This window comes from Labeo rohita, chromosome 2 (assembly GCF_022985175.1).
Source record: "Labeo rohita strain BAU-BD-2019 chromosome 2, IGBB_LRoh.1.0, whole genome shotgun sequence".
NCBI lineage: Eukaryota > Metazoa > Chordata > Actinopteri > Cypriniformes > Cyprinidae > Labeo > Labeo rohita.
The window spans coordinates 20,302,002-20,321,177 of record NC_066870.1 but is presented as its reverse complement, the minus strand read 5'-3'; the positions used below and the strand labels follow the sequence as shown (position 1 = coordinate 20,321,177).

The 19,176-nt window shown below is 34.6% G+C and overlaps 1 protein-coding gene across 1 annotated transcript; it reads left to right on the top strand.

Moving 5' to 3' along the window:
* The first annotated feature begins 371 nt into the window (after nucleotides 1–371).
* paxip1 (PAX interacting (with transcription-activation domain) protein 1) lies at nucleotides 372–19,113 on the top strand. Its single transcript, XM_051094145.1, has 21 exons — nucleotides 372–564; nucleotides 1,195–1,329; nucleotides 1,468–1,511; nucleotides 1,666–1,729; nucleotides 1,839–1,949; nucleotides 3,761–4,393; nucleotides 5,767–6,679; nucleotides 6,842–6,936; nucleotides 8,532–8,624; nucleotides 8,808–8,945; nucleotides 10,269–10,390; nucleotides 10,633–10,817; nucleotides 10,934–10,977; nucleotides 11,144–11,211; nucleotides 12,981–13,083; nucleotides 13,408–13,576; nucleotides 15,918–16,018; nucleotides 16,220–16,354; nucleotides 18,346–18,421; nucleotides 18,567–18,627; nucleotides 18,787–19,113. The coding sequence occupies exons 1-21, from the start codon at nucleotides 484–486 to the stop codon at nucleotides 18,800–18,802; spliced, it is 3,387 nt and encodes a 1,128-aa protein (XP_050950102.1). The 5' UTR covers nucleotides 372–483; the 3' UTR covers nucleotides 18,803–19,113.
* Nucleotides 19,114–19,176: the final 63 nt, after the last annotated feature.

Sequence of the window (19,176 nt, the reverse complement as noted above, 5' to 3'; positions counted from 1 at the left end):
TTTACATTCAAATTCAAAGTTACATTTCTGCTTAATTAAAATGAGTTGGTTATACAGATGAAACAGTCACAATACAAACAGACGTGTTTCATATTTGGCGCTTTTATTGATGTAAATAAGCGCGTAAAAGATGACGCGCCGCCTACAAATGTGACGTATTGCACAAATATAGGGGTGTTGTGAAATAAGCAGTATATTTCGTTTATTAAAACCTACAAATTCAAGCCTAAAACGTTCCGAAAAAATAAAATAATGTAATATTATAGTAGAATTTGTAATATCATTCTAGTATTTTGGATATTTACCAGACTTAATTGCGTAAAGTTATTAATCTCCCCCCACGAAAGACATGTAAGGGTCCAGAGCCCGCCGAATCCTCTTTGGCGCTTCTGTACCTTTTTCCTATGAGGCCGGTTGTACGCTAATCTGACAGCCACATAATGCTTACTTTCTGCTGTAAAATTAATTAAAGCAGTCAAAACAATGTCGGAAGACGACTTAAAAGTACCGGAAGAGCTTTTCAAGGACGTGAAGTTCTATGTGGTGGGAGACATTGATCAGAAGGTACATTTAACAGTAATAGGCTATTCATTTAGCCTTTTGGCTAATAGTGGATACTGACTGGTGTTAGCATGAAGGCTAACCCACAGCAACACTTACAACATGCTAAAAACTATAGGATACCTATAGATAAATAGTATCGGATGTTATTCTTAAATACAATAGGTTTTATTTATTCAGGTCGCCCCCTTTTGTATGTCTGGTGCTTTTATCTGCTGTTAGCGAAAGTCTTGTCTTCAATATGTTAGCCATTGTCAGTGACAACAATGCGACAATTTTTACGTTGTGCTCACTTTTGAGTTGTGTTATCGATTTGTTTGCAACTGTGTGAATGATTCTGTCTAAACGTTTTTTTTTTTTTGCAAAGGTAGCTTGTGTCTTAAATAGGAAGTCGAACAAATGTAATAACGTTAGCATATGTAGCCATCATTTCTGTGTTTATCTTAGTGTCTTCTGGCTTCATTATAGATTTTGTGTAGTTTTTATTTATATTTACATTACATTCTTACACGATTTTGTATGGAGTTCCTGGTATGTCATTTCAAAGCTAGCAGAAAACATTTAATGTTTTATTTTATGAATTGACTTATTTGACTGATATGGTGATGATCGATTGCTGACATTTGCTGATAGGTTGTGCAACTTCTGAAAGCTGGGAAAGGAAAAGAAGTGTCTTACAATGCCCTCGCCACCCACATCATAGCAGAAGATGGGGACAATCCAGAGGTCAGCGAATCCAGAGAGGTCTTTGACTTGCCTGTTGTGAAGGTAAACATAATATTGCATTTAAGTGTTTAAAAGACAGTTCCTGTTGGCAACAATCTAGACTGATATCTAAGATGTGATCACTTACTGTTACTAATTAAAATGTGGTGCAGTGTTTAACATTCATCCGTTCTGTTTCAGCCGAGCTGGGTGATCCTGTCTGTCAAATGTGGAGACCTGCTACCGTATCCTTCTATGATTAATGAGTTTGAATGTCAACAGTTGTCATTTTTTTTGCATCCGACATGTGACACATCAACTTAATGCAATTTTGCAACTAGTTAAAGATGAATAGCATGCTATTTAGATGTTTATTTATCTTGACTGTTAATCAATCAGAGTTACAGGATTTTCCCCAGAGTCAGGACAAGTGTTCTTTGGTGTTACAGCTTGTCTGCCACACGTAAGTTGCGCTGCATATTCTGCTAGTTTATTCAAATCTACATATTGTCATATGTCATTGTCAGGCACCAGGATTGATTTTATTTTTAACCATCTCATCATTTTTATAGCTGTCAGAAGATCTTAACACACTTTGGGCCTTTATTACATTCTATGGAGGTGACTGTCAACTCCACTTCAACAAGAAGTGCACACATCTGGTTGTGCCTGAACCGAAGGGGGTAAGCACATGTCTGTCTCCGTGTCTTCATGCATATAATTAATATTTACTATTGGTAGTTAGATCTCAGTCCAGTTAGGCTGTTGTGTTTTTACGCACTTTTATGTTTATGCATAGTACACCATGAGACATTGTGCATCAGTACAAAGTCTTATGGTCCACTTTCTGGGGGAGTGGGGGAGGTGTGTGAGATCCAGCGGCTCAGTTAAAGTTTATGACTAATAGAGTGCCTTTAACAGCTGCTATCTGGAAGACTCAGTCTGGGTTTACGTCTGTGGGTTGTTTGCTATTGGATCAATTGACGGATGGAACTGGATTACTGGTCTTGTTTTATTGGCTCTGTTTTTGAAGTCTGAGTGCTGTTTAAAAAAAAAAAAAAAGGGGTCAGTTTTATAACCCGCCATCTTAACTGTCTAGGTTTTTAAAGCCTGCCGTTTATAAGCTACTCATAGTAACCAAACAAATGTCATTGGTATTATTGAATGAGCCTGCAGAAACCTTTCTGATTTAACTAATAATATTTAGAAAAATCCTGTGTACTTTGACAAATGTCATGAAAAAATAGAACCACTGTGGTGACTAGCAGTCAAGAGATTTTTAATGGTTTAATGGTTTTAATGGTTTTTTTAAAGAAGTCTCTTCTGCTCACCAAGCCTGCATTTATTTGATCCAAAATACAGCAAAAGCAGTAATATTGTAAAATATTTTTACTATTTAAGATAACTGCTTTCTATTTAAATACATTTTAAAATGTAATTTATTCCTGTGATCAAAGCTAAATTTACAGCATCATTACACCAGTCTTCAGTGTCACATGATCCTTCAGAAATCATTCTAATATGCTGATTTGTTGTTCAGCAGTTGAGTACATTTTTTTTCTTTGATTAATAGAAAGATCCAGTGATCAGCATTTATCTGAAATAAAGTTTTGAAACATTTTAACTAAACCATTCAGAATCTTTGAGTCAGTATTATTTATTTATTTTTTTTGGGAAGAAATGATAGAAATTACTACTTTTATTTAGCAAGGATGCTTTTTAAAAGTGATAACATTTATAATGTTACAAAATATTTCTGTTTTAGATGAATACTCTTCTAAACCTGAAAAAAGTCAGCTCAGCTGTTTTCAACATAATAATAATACATGTTTTTGAGCAGCAAATCAGAATATTAGAACTATTTTTGAAGGATCATGTTGTTCAAGTAATGATGCTAAAAATTCAGCTTTGAAATCACAGGAATAAATTAAATTTTAAAGTATATTAAAATAGAAAACAGTTATTTTAAATGTAAAAATATTTCCAAATTTTGCTGTTCTTGCTGTACTTTGGATCAAATAAATGTAGGCTTGGTGAGCAGTAGAGACTTTTTAAAAAAAACATTCAAAATCTTACTGTTCAAAAACTTTTGATTGCTAGTGTTTTATTATTGTTTTAATATTTCACCTTAAAATAAAACTGAATGTATAATAAAAATAATACGTTTATGTTATAGTGGAAAAAAACACATGGAGCCCTTAAAGTTTTTCTTTGGTTGACAACAGCCAGTTTATAAGCGCTTCTCTTTACAAGTTTGGGACGAAGGTTCACGTATTGTGCGTTCCCAAATGCACATTATGAGCAACCCAAACTTGCCGCACATGCAGGAATGATTTCTTCTGGAACAGCATTTACTGTGAACCACAGCGCATATGTTTATTTAATTAAATTGCAGCCTTTGTGATTTGATAATCGCACTGGACCATATTGCAATTTCTGTTTTATTTTGATTAGTGTAATTTGTTTCTCATTTGAGTTTCTCTGTCTTTTCCAGGCCAAGTATGAATGTGCTTTGCGGCATAGCAACATTAAGATCGTAACTCCAGAATGGATTTTGGACTCTGTAAAAGAAAAGAATAGGAAAGATGAGACTCTATATCACCCACGTCTTACAGTATACGAGGCACCGGAAGAGGAAGGCAGCGAGTATGAAAATGAAAGGAGCTCTGAAGGCAGCTACAGTGACAGACGCTCACCTCACAGCCGGCGGTCCAGCCCTACATCGTCCCGCGATGCTTCCCCTGTAGGCAGGCGTAGTCGTTCACCCACACCGAAACATGAGCGCAAATCAGAGTTGATGTTCGATGACTCTGATGACTCGTCCCCAGAGAAGGAGGACCGCAACTTGAACTGGACCCCAGCTGAGGTGCCACAGCCTGGCCCCGCCAAGCGTCGACTACAGCCTGGCAAAGAAACGGGTTTGATCAATCTTTGTGCCAATGTCCCACCTGTACCTGGAGGTTTTGGGCCACCAGATGCACGGCTGGTCGGCACGGGTGGAGGTGTGCCTCTAGGGGTGGAGAGAGCGGATGTCATGGGTGGATGGAATCCAGCTGCTAGGACTCTGAGGAACATTACTAACAACACAGACACGCAACAGGCCTCACGACCCTCCAATGTGGCACATGTAAGGAGTTTGGGATCTTATTTACATAAAAGTAGAAATTGTCCTCAATATATAATGTAAATAGGGCTGGTTCTATGAATGGTTCTAAAGTGTGAAATTAGAGATGTATCCACTGGTAGAAATTCTGGTATATACACTGCCAGTCAAAGGTTTTTGAGCTGTAAGATTTTTAATGTTCCCACCAAGCCTGCATATATTTGATCCAAAGTACAGCAAAAAACATATTTCTGCTATTTAAAAGAACTGTGTTTTCAAAGCAGAATTTTTAGCATCATTACTCCAGTCTTCAGTGTCACAAGATCCTTTAGAAATCATTCTAATGTGTTGATTTGCTGTTTAAAAAACATCTATTGTTATTATGTTCAAAACAGCTTAGTAGAATTTTTTTCATGTTTCTTTTATGAATAGAAAGTTCAGAAGAACATAATTTATCTAAAACAACATTATCTAGTGTTGCATGATATACCGGTACTTAAAAAGTATTGCGATACCCTGCTTTTAAAAACGCATTTCCAAAAGAGCCATATTTTTGTGTGTCCGTGTTAGTGAATGGGACAGACGTGCAGTTTTGTTTACTACACACATACGTGTGACGCTCGCTCATTAGACATGCTTTTGATTATTAAAATGTAATGAAACAATTAAAATGGATTTCAGAAAATTAATGGAAAACAGATTCAGAAACAAAACAGAATTTGAGAAAAATAAAATGTATTTCATAGGGCCTTAAAAACACATATTTTTTGTTAAACTTCTAATAAAGTGCTGTTAAATTCTGCAAGGTTCATGATTTCAATCAATTAGACATGCTTTTTGATAATTAATTTTTTAATGTAACCATTAAAATAAGTCTAGAAGAATTAAAATGGAGTTTAGGGAAAAAAAAATAAAACAAATTTCATAGGGTCCTCTTTATTTCATTTGTGTCTTTGTTTTATTGTAGTTGTCCTTTAGTTTGTTACTTTTTAAATAATAATAATAATAATTAAAAGTTTACTGAACAGGAAATTAGCATATTAGAATGATTTTTGAAGGATCATATGACACTGAAGACTGGAGTAATGCTGAAAATTTAGCATTGATCGCATGAATAAATTATATTTTAAACTATATTAAAATTAATTTGCAAAAATGGATAACTCAGTTACTAGTTACTCACTAGTTACTCAGTTACTCACTAACAATTTTCAGAAATCATGTTTTTTTTTTCGTAGTGAATTCCAATTAATCTCAATCAAACTGCAGTTGAGTTATTTTGATATAAAGTAAAAATAACTCAAATACAGCTAACTAACACAATAATTTATTTTAAAGTGTAGTTTATTCCTGTGACGGCAAAGCTGAATGTTTATTTAATTATTGTGTAATTTCAGATCCTCCAGAGTCTTTCAGCCACCTCTAAAGGTGTGGTGGAGCACCTAGGAAATCAAGGCCAGTCTGGTGTTCCCAACCAGCTTCTGTTTAATCCGGTTAAGGCACAGCAGCAACTTCCGCCTGAAGCACAGCAGCAGTTAATGCAGCAGCAACAGTCACATCAGCTACCACAACAGCAACAACAGCACCCGCAACAGATGGCACAACCGCATCCCATGATGCTGCCACAGGTCATGCAGATGCACCACCATCAGCAGCAGCAACCGCAACAACAGCAGCAGCCGCCACAGCAAGGCTTCCCTCAAATGCCTCAGCAGTCCCATCAGTTCTTACAGCAGCAGATGCATCAGCAGCAGATGTATGCACAACAACAACAACAACAGCAGCAGCAGCAGCAACAGCAACACACATTCCCACAGCAACAAATGCGACCACAGCAGCTCCCAAGGCCACCCTTGCAGCAGCAGCAGCAACATGCATTGCAGCAACAGTTGCAGCAGTTACAACAGCAGCATAGGCTCCAGTTGCAGTTACAACAACAGCAACAGCAGCAGCAGCAGCAGCAGCAACAACAACAACAACAACAACAACAACAGCAGCAGCAGCAGCAGCAACAACAACAACAACAACAACAACAACAACAACAACAACAACAACAACAGCAGCAGCAGCAGCAGCAAAACCAGCAGCAGATGCACCAACAGCATTTGCAGCAGCAGCAACATTTCTTACAGCAGCACATGCAACAGCTGCAACAACAGCAGCAAATGCAACAGCAGCATCTGCAGAACCAGCAGTCTCTGCAACATCAGAACCAGCAGGTTGCTACACATCAGACTCAGACCATGCTGCAACCTCCAGTGATGCCAACGCAGCTGCACCAACTGTTCGGGCACGAGCCGGGCCAAGATAGTAAGTGCAGTGGCTGCTGCTTTGCGATAACACACAGGCACACACAATACAAATAGCTTGTCTTTGTTACTGAGATGTATGTGGAGTCTTATCAAATTTTAGCTAACTGGATTACAAGATGGCAGGGGAATTTAACATGATGCATTTTTTTTTTTTCTTCAGTCCCTGAAGAGGGATTCCTGGTTGGATGTATCTTTGCCATCGCAGACTATCCAGAACAGATGGCTGATAAACAGTTACTGGCCACATGGAAAAGGGTAAGTGACTCCACTGCACCTCAGAAATACTGAATTAGTCACTAGTGAATATATTGTTGTTGTTTTTTTTCCATACTTGTACTTGAAAAAATTTGCAAATTTAGACAGTTTAGAGCAGTGGTTCTCAACCAGGGACCTGCATGACAAAAGCTAAACAACTAAAGATCAAGATATTTCTCATTTTAATTCATTAAAAGTGGGGGTTTAATTTAACTTTTTTTCTTTGAAGTAACAGGATTCCCATTGTATTGAATTTAGAATTTAATGGGATTATAAGTTATAAATTAATGTTTTCTTATGAAGAACAAAAAACATTGTCATAATACATTTAAATCAATATACACTACCAGTCAAAAGTAAGATTTTTTTTTTTTAAGAAGTTTTCTTTTAAGAAGTCTCTTCTGCTTACCAAGCCTGCATTTATTTGATCAAAAGAACAGCAAAACAGTAAAATTTTTACTATTTAAAATAAATAAAATAAAATGTGATTTATTCTTGTGATTTCAAAGCAGAATTTTTAGGAGCATTACTCCAGTCACATGATCTTTCAGATATAATTCTAATATTCTGATTTGCTGCTCAAAAAATATTTATTGTTATTATGTTGAAACCCGCTGAGTAGAATTTTTTTCAGGTTTCTTTGATGAATAGAATTAATCTGAAATAGAAATCTTTTGTAATATTATAAATGTCTTTATCATCACTTTAAACCAATTTAAAGCATCCTTGCTATATAAACGTATTAATTTCTGTAATTTCTTTACCAAAAAAATGACCAACAAAATTATACTGACTTCAAGCTTTTGTGTGGTATAGTGTATAATGTTACAAAAACTTTCAGATAAATGCTGATCTTTCTATGCATCAAAGAATCCTGAAAAAAAGTCTTAACTGTTTATTATTATTATTAATAAAATAATAATAATAATGATAATAATAATAAACATTTCTTGAACAGCAAATCTCCACATTAGAATGATTTCTGAAGGATCATGTGACTGAACACTGGAGTAATGATGCTGAAATTTAGCTTTGATTACAGGAATAAATTACATTTTTAAATATATTCAAATAGAAAGCAGTTATTTTATATAATAAAAATATTTCATCATTTTACTTTTTTTGCTGTATTTCAGATAAATGCTTACAGGGCGAGCAGTAGAGACTTCTTTAAAAAACATTAAAAATCTTACTGTTCAAAAACATTTGAGTGGTAGTGTACCTTTTTGATAAATCCTTATCATGTAAATAAGCATGTATTAACAACTATTGAATACTGAATTTATGTTTAGACTGTATTGGAAAGTGGTTCTAAAAATAGACAGAGAACTCCACAGAAATAACAGAAAGCTCCAGTGCAACACCTTCATTTAGTGGGAAGAATTATGTTGTGGATATAAATATATTTAATGTTATGAAATTTTTTCAAGCATCAAGAAAATAAGAACGAAACAAAAGTGTTTGTCTTAATTAACAACCCATAACAACCCCAAATCAATCAAAACGTTCATCTTTAAAATCTACCTCTTACTTGGACATCGCTTTAGTTATTTTTTTGGCAGAATGCAAATAAGACATTGTTATTTTGCACACAGATCATACAGGCAAATGGAGGGACTGTGGACGCTGCTCTCAGCCGTTGTACTCATTTACTTTGTGAGAGTCAAGCCAGCAATACCTATGTCCAGGTAAACATAAAAGCTTGTTTTGAAAAGAAACATACATTATACATTATCCTTATTACCTGTTAAACTGCATAGTGGTTTAATTGGTGAGAAAGTGTCCTGAATGTTATGTGTGCTTTTTTTAGGCTACTTTCAGTCGTGACATTTACTAATGATCTGTTATTAAACTGTTTTTTCCTGTGCCAGGCTCTGAGAGAGGGAAAGCGTTGTGTGACGGCTCACTGGCTTAACACTGTTCTAAAGAAAAAGAGGATGGTTCCCCCTCACAGGACTCTTCATCTTCCCTTCAGCTTTCCTCCTGGGGCCAAACCCTGCTCGCAGCATGTAAGAACCAGTCCTTTCTGTGCAGTAGCTGTGTTTAATAGTTCAACATCAAATTAAATTAGGGCTGGGTAAAAATATAAAAATGGTCAGTGTTCATTAGAACAAATTCAATTTTCATTAGAAAAATGTTTTAAACCTGTTTGGCATTGGATCAGAGAAAATTATTATTATTGCCGTTGTTGCAATTAAAACTCTTCAATTATGATTTTTAAAATCAGGACATGATTTTTTAAAAGTAGTACTTTAAAAATAATAATTAACCGATTTTAAATAATCACAATATTTTAAATACGCAAGTATTATTGATGATTACAGTACCAGTCAAAAGTTTTTGAACAGTAAGATTTTTAATGTTTTTTTTAAAGTTTCTTTTGCTCACGTAGCTTGCATTTATTTGATCCAAAGTACAGCAAAAACAGTATCATTTTGAAGTCTTTTTACTATTTAATTTTATTTTAAAATGTAATTTATTCCTGTGATCAAAGCTGAATTTTCATCATCATTACTCCAGTCACATGATCCTTCAGACATCATTCTAATATGCTGATTTGCTGTTCAGGAAACATTTTATTTTTATTATTGTTATTATTAATAACAATAATAATATCAATATTTAAAACAGTTGAGTACATTTTTTACAGAATTCTTTGATAAATAGAAAGATCCAAAGATCAGTATTTATCTGAAATAAAAAGCTTGTAACGTTATACACTATACCATCAAAAGAATCAGTATTATTTTTTTTTTTTATAGAAATTATTGAAATTAATACTTTTATTTAGCAAGGATGCTTTAAATTGATCAAAAGTGATGATAAAGACATTTATAAGGTTACAAAAGATTTCTATTTCAGATAAACGCTGTTCTTCTAAACTTTTTTTGAGCAGCAATCATGTGACTGGAGTAATGATGCTAAAAATTCAGCTTTGAAATCATAGGAATAAATTACATTTTAAAATATATTCAAATAGAAGACAGTTATTTAAAGGGGTCATCGGATGCTAAGTTCACTTTTTCATGTTGTTTACAACATTAATGTGTGTTGGCAGTGTATGTACAAATCTACCCTATAATGATAAAAATCCATGCAGTGGTTTTTATTAATCTGTAAAAATAATATCCCCTTTTTCAAATCGAGCCGTTTTCAGATGCCTGTCGGTGTGGCGTCACACCAACAGAGGCCACTTCCAGGATAATTGATTGACATTAGCTCTTACGTCAATATAGAAACTGAAAATGATTTAGTTTATCATACATTTGAGCGGTGTATACATGAACTTTAGTGTCATGATCTGATTTCGTGTTTGTTTTTTGTTGTAACAGATCATTTCTGTGACTGGATTCGTGGACAGTGATCGTGATGATTTGAAGCTCATGGCCTATCTAGCAGGAGCCCGATACACAGGCTATCTGTGTCGTAGCAACACCGTACTCATCTGTAAAGAGTAAGAACCAGTGCAGTCTCCTGTTGTTGCTGTTTTCCAACTGGTTCTTCACTTTGAAACTTGACTTTTTGCCTTTCAGAAACTGTTAGAGTCTCAATTTGAATTCCCTTATTAGGAAGTTTTTATTTTAACAATTCAGCAAATATATTAAAAACAACAAATCATGTTAATTGTTTCATATCTTTCTGAAAGCTCAGTCTTATCATTTATATATGCAATGCCTACTCTTTCAATGCCATCAGACCGAGTGGGCTGAAATACGAGAAGGCAAAGGAGTGGAGGATCCCATGTGTGAACGCCCAATGGCTGTGCGACATCCTACTGGGGCACTTTGAAGCTCTGCGGCAAATCCAGCACAGCAGATACTCCCAGTTCAATTTGCCTGAACCGCTGGCTCCCAACCCTCATCTTGTGCACAATCTTCTGAGTAAGCTTTATTTCAAACTTCAGCAATGTAATTTTGAGTTATTACGATGCCATAGCTACCAAATTTCCAAGCTATTGAAGAGGTAGAACATAACATGCTCTCATTTTTGCGGTCAGGTGCTTGGCGTATTCCTGTGAAGATCTCACCGGAGGCGTTGGTGGTGAGTGGGCTCTCACATGGACACACTCTGATTGCTTGCTCTCTTGTTTGTGATGCTTGAGCCTTGCAGTGAAAGTCCTCAGTGGATACACATGTAACAGCATGTCTGGGCCGAGGTGTATGCGTGGAGACTCACAGTCATCTTTTTTTGTTGTCGCCTCACACAGAGCTTACGTCTGCAGCTGAAACAGAAACAGGCTGATGTCGGCTCGCAGCCGCCCAGCAAGAGGCCCAGGTGAGTTCAAACAGTGAAAGATTGTTGGGACTGTAGGTAGTCCTGTATGGTAGAATTCAGACTGTGCCATTCCAGATCCAGTTCTTTATATAATTTTCTGTTGTATCACTCAGTGTCCAAATTATATGTTTTGATGTGAATGCTGAGTGCATTCATATAGCCAGACATGCACAAACACACATGCAAGCTAAAAAGTCTGCTCTGTTTCTGTCCATGAGTAATGATTAATAAAAATTCTGTGACACTTTAGTTTATGGACCAATTCTCACTATTAACTAGTTGCATATTAGTGTTTATGTTACTAGCGTATTGGCTGTTTATTAGTACTGATAAAGCACAAATTAATGCTTTATTCTGCGTGACCATATTTTAGGTTTCTTAACCCTACCTCATACCTGAACTTGACAGCTACCTTAGTATTAAGTAGCAAATTTGGAGTTTATTGAGGCAAAAGTCATAGTTAATAGTTAGTTGATAGTGAGAATTGGACCTTAAAGTATAGTGTGACCAAAAATTAATTTTATTTATTTAGATCAGCTATGTTGTTGTTGCTGTGTCCTATAGTTTATTGGTTTGTTTTTGTTGTTCTGTCATCATGTAATTGTTGATTGTGAGACTAATTAATATTAGGACATACAAACACGTGTTGTCTTAGGGCTGTCACTAACAATTATTTCAGTAATCGAGTACTGACGATTCTGACGATTAATCGAGTAATTGGATAATTATAATTTTTTTGTAGTAATAAAAAGAGACCTATGTGAACAATAGCCTTTAAAATGATTTAAAATACATATATAATATCAATGAGGCAATAATAATTAGTTCAAATATAATTTTATTGAACAAAACCATTAAAATGCGTAATGTATTATAAACAATAGAGCTAATGTATATTATGCATTATAACAAAATACTGCAGGGGGCACCAACGGCCAGAATTTTTTTTTTTACTCTTTACTGTGCGATCTGATCCGCGTTTAATATTGACTCGACAACATTTAATTTAAATGCCCACTTAATCTTTAATATTTGGCGTTTATCATTTCTTTATGATAGAAAAGCTGTAGCCTCTGTAATTTCTTGAATATGTGGACATCAAAACGTGTAAACTCAAAATGAGGGTTTAAACTTTTATTTTGAATTTGTGATGAACAGTTAGCATATTGAGAAACATGATGTTTTCTCCTGTGTTTGCGTAGGTTTATAAATGATTTACCTTACAAATCTGATGAAATAGTGCATGTTGTGTTCCCAAATGAATGTTATAATAAACCCAAACTCACAACAACATGTAGAGATGGAGTTTGACATGCTCCACACATAAATTATAACAGTAGGAGTAGCAACAATTACTGGGAATGGAGCCGTAACCTACATGCATGTAAATAATTAAAGCACATATATTAAATCTGCATCACATATTAATTTAATTGAATTGTAGCATTTGTGAATTCTTAATAGCGTTATGCTTTATGATGATTTTTAAATGGGTTTCATATGTGGAATGTGCCACTTTGGGTATTTTGCTGATTACTTGACACAGGCAAAAACGCAGTTAATGATTTTTTCAAACTGAATATTTGAATACAATCAAGAAAACATTGCAGCCCTACATTGCCTCATGCATACTTTGGGCTCAAGTAGGTGACGAAAAGGCTGAAAAAAAAAAAAACAGAAATAGAAGATTTAAGTAGTGGTGAGTATAATAAAAAATATGGAGAACTTTCCAAACTGAATGCTAAACAAATAACATTCTTCTTTTGCAGGTTAGAAGAGTTGCCAACACCTACTAAAAAGCTTCCACCCGAGTCCACACCTTTCGTACTTTTCACAGGCTTTGAACCTCTGCAGGCTCAGCAGTACATAAAGGTAACTAAATACATGCACACATGCACACTTTTTTCAGTGGAGAAAAATGAATGACACTGACCTAGTTTTAAGAAGTATCTTAAAATGTCTGTAGTCACATTGTGTCTAGCTGGCAGCTCTCAAGGCTGCTGGAAAGCTCTGAAAATGAACATGTTTGTAAAATGGTCATGAGCTCATTTCCTCTGAACTGTTCGAGAGCACTGAGAAATATATTGCTCCATTCAGATGCGCTTCAGTAAGTAACCCTCATGGTGTTCTGCTCGCCCTCCCCTGCATCCTTTTATCCTCCCTTTTATCATGTCTCTCTCTCCTCCTTGGCTGCAGAAATTGTATGATCTTGGAGGGGAAGTGGCTGACAGCGCTCAGAAGTGCACTCATCTGGTTGCTAACAAAGTGACAAGAACTGTGAAGTTCCTCACTGCCGTATCGGTAGTCAAGCACATAGTCACTCCAGAATGGCTGGAGGAAAGCTGGAAAAGCCAGAAATTTGTGGGTGAGTAAGTGTGGAGTCTAATTTGTGTTTCAATTGATTATTACTGATGTGTGGACGCTCTGAGGAGCCTTGCTTCATATTCCAGCAAGAAATGTTTTGTGATTAAAAAATTAAATATTAATGTTACGTAATGAAAAATCGATTGGAATATAGTTGGTTCCTGAGTTCTCAAGCAGTTTCCATAGAAATTCAAGGACAAGCAATCTCAACCCACTTCCAACTTGGGTGCTAAGTCATTTCTACACCTATTAGGAGTGTGCCGATTTGAAAATTTTCATTGGTACTGCCAATTTTTTGGACAACAATGCCAAGCTCACACTTTTCACAAGAAGACCAACCTGCCACCCTGAAATGTTTTAGGCTTGTTTAAAAAATTTCAGACAGGTTTGACATGATTTTGAATATTTCAAACTGGGTTGGAATCTGACCACTTGTCCGGGTTGAGCACTGTCCCACTGAGCAAGAAAATAGCTGAAAGTTTGAAATTCTGGAAATTTTGGAATCATCATTCTTGTAGTGTATTTGCTATAAGCTCTGATTTGGAATGTTACAACTAATTTACAACAAATGAGGCAAAATAAGGCCTTATATGATCCAGTAATGTTTCAGTTACACCAGTGGCTGTAATTTAAAGAAAGAGTTCATACAAAAATGGAAAATTCTGTCATTAATTACTCACCCTCATACCGTTCCAAACCCTTAAGACCTATCATCTTTGGAACACAAATTAAGGTATTTTTAATGAAACTTGAGAGCTTTTTGACCCTGCATAGACAGCAATGCAACTGATACATCCAAGGCCCAGAAAGGTAGTAAAATTGTCCATGTGACACCAGTGGTTCAACCTTAATTTTATGAAGCTACGGGAATACTTTTTGTGTGCAAAGAAAACAAAAGTACAGGGTTCCTATAAGGTGCTTGAATTTGACAGTCCAGGAAAACCCTTGAAAATAGCAAAATTCTTGAAGAGGTACTTGAAAAGGCCTTGAATTATTGAAAGACAATGTATCTATGAAGTAAATGTTTAATTTTATCAGTAAGCACATATTTTTTAATGCAAAATTCATGCAATTCAAAAAAACATCATATATTTTTCACTTATTTCAGTTAATGTTAATCGAGCTAAGCCAGTAGTAGAACTGACAGTGTCATGTAAACATGGCTGAAGATGTGAAAAAAGGAACTGTAAATGAGTGAGTCATTTACGCTGGAACTGCTCTGATTGATTCAAACTTGTTTGATCATTCATTTCAAGCGATTCACTAGCAAAAACCAGATCAAATTTAAAGCGCTATTCATTTTCAGATTTCAACATTGCTTGCTTGATTTTAAAAAGCACGCAGTGATGGGTGCAACTGAGCTTTTCGAAACGGCAAATCAGTTACATCATTGCGCCGCAAAATGATTCAGAAGCATTCCAATCGGATTGCGTATTGCGAATCATTTGATTTAGGTTGGAACTTCGCATATCACAAGTTATTTGATTCATGTTGGGACATCGTAGCGCGTATCGTAAATCATTTGATTTAGATCGAAATGGATTTGTGAACCATTTAGCAAATTAAATTATTAAAATCTAATAGTTTGCGTTACATGATTTTGAAGTCCCCATCTCAATCAAATTCAGATTGGGACTTAAGAGTGTGGATCGTGAATCAGTTGATTTAGATTGGAACTTTGGAGCAGGTTTGCAAATGTTTTTTTTTTTTTTTTTTTTTTTCTCCTAAACAGTAGAAAACATCAAACCAATTAATTAATGCAGTGCAGTTATAGAAACAAAAAAGTATACACAAATACAAATCCCAATTGGGGACAACAGTGGTTTTATTATAGTAAAAGTGTAGTATACTTTGTAATACTTTAGTAGTAATATTTTGCATTGTTATTTTTGGCATTTTTTTTTTAGTATGTTTTTATGTTTCTATTTCTTATTTTTTTTTTAGAATTTTAATTGGAAGACATTGATAAGATTTCTAATTGAAGTCCTTGAAAATCAAAAAAGTAGTGCTTAAAGTCCTTGAAAGTCCTTGAATTTCATTTTGCAGTATCCATACTAACGTGAAAATAACTTTAGTCAACAATTTCTTATCTTAATGTTCTTACTACCTTTCTGGAACTTGAACATTGTAAATACTTTGCTGTCTATGGAGGGTCAGAATGCTCTCAGATTTCCTTAAAAAACATCTTTATTTGTGTTTCCTAAGATGAAGGTCTTGGCATGACATGAGGATGAGTAATTAATGACTGCGTTTAAATTTTTGGGTGACCTATCCCTTTAAGAACATTATATTGGTATTATATTGGTAATGCTAATTAGATTTGTTTCCCTTTGTGTTTGCAGATGAGCAGAGCTACATGCTGCGAGATGCAGAGGCAGAGGTGTTGTTCTGTTTCAGTCTGGAGGAGTCACTGAAGAGAGCTCATGCGGCTCCGCTCTTCAAGGTTAGGAGCTTTGGGATATTTAGAGTCTATCCACTCTATCACTTCACCACTTTAAGTGTGTGCACTTTCACCCAAACAGACTTGTTTATGTGACTGTGCAGAACAATAGGCCAAAACAACTATGTGTCTCTGCACTGACAGGTGGCCTAATTGGATATCACTGGAAAGTGTGTGTTCAGTTGTCTCCATCTTCTTTTACAGGGGAAGTATTTCTATATAACTCCAGGAATCTGTCCGAGCCTCAGCACAATGAAAGTTATAGTGGAGAGTGCCGGAGGGAAAGTGCTGTCCAAGCAGCCCTCCTACCGCAAGATCATGGAGCACAAGCAAAACAAGGTACCCTAATCAGATCCCCAATACAGAGGCGTGTGGGCTGTTGTATTGATGAGGATGCTGTGTCAGACTCGACTCGCTCACTTAATGAACACCTATTTACAGCCAACACAGCTGTTCTTTGGGTTTGTGCTCTTTTTGTTTTGTTTGGTGATTGGAATAATTAGTCACAATGTGAATTCAATAAATTGGAAGCAGTAAAATTTTGTTTTTGAAAAATTACTACTTTTTACTACTACAAAAGTGAGTCAAGACATTCATAATTACTTGAATTACAATTCTCATGTTCACAAAACAATATTGATTCTTAAATCCCACTAATTAGTCCTAGCCTGTTTTCAGTTAATCAACGGAACATTGTAGCACACATCCCATTCAATAAATCGCAATAAGCTTTGTGCTTTGTTACTTTTGATTTAAAACAAAGTCTCAGATCTACTTTATTGCAGTATTGAAAGAATAAAGGCCATTTTGGTGCTGTTTAATGTGGAGTGGGAGATAGCTGTAGCACCTCAGTTCAAGGGAAGTGGCAGCGCAAAGCTCACATGAACTGATTGTCTCCTCCGCATTAATACTAGTTTCAGCACAAAATAAACATGAATAAACAGGTTCATGGGTACAGCTTACCACAATATGAATCCTGTCTCATGTAGTCAGCTAAGAAAAATTATCTCGAGAAGAGCATTTTGCTGAATATATGCACCATATAACATGTTCATTATAATTTTTACTGTCCAGTGTTAAATTTGTTCAAATAAATTCATTAAGTTTTTATGATAGCCACCATTTAAACGTTTATATTTAACAAAAAAAAACTAATTGAAGTAGAAATATAGTTATACTTGTAATTACTAATTAATTATGAAATTATGATTATAAAACTTTGAGTGTAATTTAAATGTTTGTATACAAATCAGTTAACCTGCAATATTATAGTAATGTAGTACCAACTGACTCTCATGTATATTTTACATCAATTAGAGATTTGTTTTTTTTCGTTGAGGAAAATTTGTACCGTACCTGATATATATCCAGAATAATCGATATTGAATTGAATCGGAAATCAAATTGAATCACAAGCTTGTGAATCAGATTTAAACTGAATCATGTAATTTGTGTCAAAACCAAGTCCTAATAATTACAGAATTACATAGTTAAGTAGTGACATAATAAATACATAATTACATAGTTACAGAAGATTTCTACATGTTATTTAGAATTTTCTATTCCTCAAAGAATCCTGAAAAAAATAGTAACAACAAAAGCGGGATGACATTTTAAGCAATTAAGAATCATATTGACATCATTAATGATAAATCCACTAATGGTAAAACAATGTTTCAGCGCAAAGGCTGCCATCAGAAAAAAAAAATACTGTACATAATAATAAATTACTATTATTAAATATTCATCAGAGAATACTGAGAAGAATTTTTTATCAGTTTCCACATAAATATTAAGCAGCAGAACTGCTTTCAACATTCATAATGAGTTTTTTGAGCACCAAATCATTATTTGAAATTAATTATTAAGAAAATTGATAAAAAAAAAAAATCAGAACATTTTTACAAAAAAATTTACCAACTCTGAACTTTGGAATGGTAGTTTATGATTAGTTTTTTGAACACCAAATCATTATTTGAAATTTGAATTTCAATCAGTTTAAAATTAATTGAAATTATTTAATTGTGTAATAAAATTTCACATTATTGTTTTTACTTTTTTGGTGTGCAAAAGAAACTTTTCCAAAACAAAACAAAACAAAAAAGTACCATCTCCAAAATTTCGAATGGTCGTGTGTGATTAATAGATGCAATTATTATTATTATTGTAAGTTGTTACCAAATGTTCTTTGACAAATTTGTCATTAACTATGACCTGAACATGCTTTGAACTACATGTAAGAGCTGATTTAAAATGATAATAGTTTGTTCTGTTAGTGGTTGCCTGTGTAATATTATCTCACACTCTTATGTCATTCATGTTTGTTTTAGAATTTACCGGAGATCATTTTAATAACCTGTGAAAATGACTCCCATCTGTGTCGAGAGTACTTCCTGAAGAACATCGGTAAGAGGGCACATCCTTCATGCCCGGTTCCCATTTCACTGTATAATATAAAACCACTGTAGTAGGAAAATGTAGTATGTGTATTTCAATCAGCCATCATTCAAAAACAAACTAATGATTTTTTGATGATGTCTTTATTTTTTAGATGTTTACACTGCTGAGCTCATATTGACGGGGGTGTTGACTCAGACCTTGGATTATGAATCATATCCTTTTAAAATGCGTGCAAGATTTAACACATTACTTTTGAACAGTTTCTAAATCAACATCTTAAGTGAAATAAAGCAAGAACTGCTTTGTTATTACTGACGTTACACATGTTGATTTATGCATGTATGTTTTGTTATGCTCCTTAACAAGCTTACGTATAAATTCACATGATGTCCTTGTAAGGACATGAATATTATATGACTGCTGGTGCCCTGTTCTGGATCAACGCTAAAGGTTACTTATTATTAAATTTTACTGTACAGTCATGTCATATTTCAATGTTTGTATTTTATTACTTGATTTAATAAATAATTTGTTACCAGTTTTGTAAACAAAGTAACAGTGACTCTAAATAAATTACTGTTATTTGTAACGATTGTTTTAAATGAAGGCAAAGCTATGTTTTTACTGTGATAAATGTTTGCCCCTTTTATGGTTTTGGAATAAAATCTGAATTTGATTGTGTTTTAAAGAATGAATCTGTGTGATTTGATTCTTACATTTACACACATTCTAGAGTCTGCTTGAACATTAAATAGTTTTAT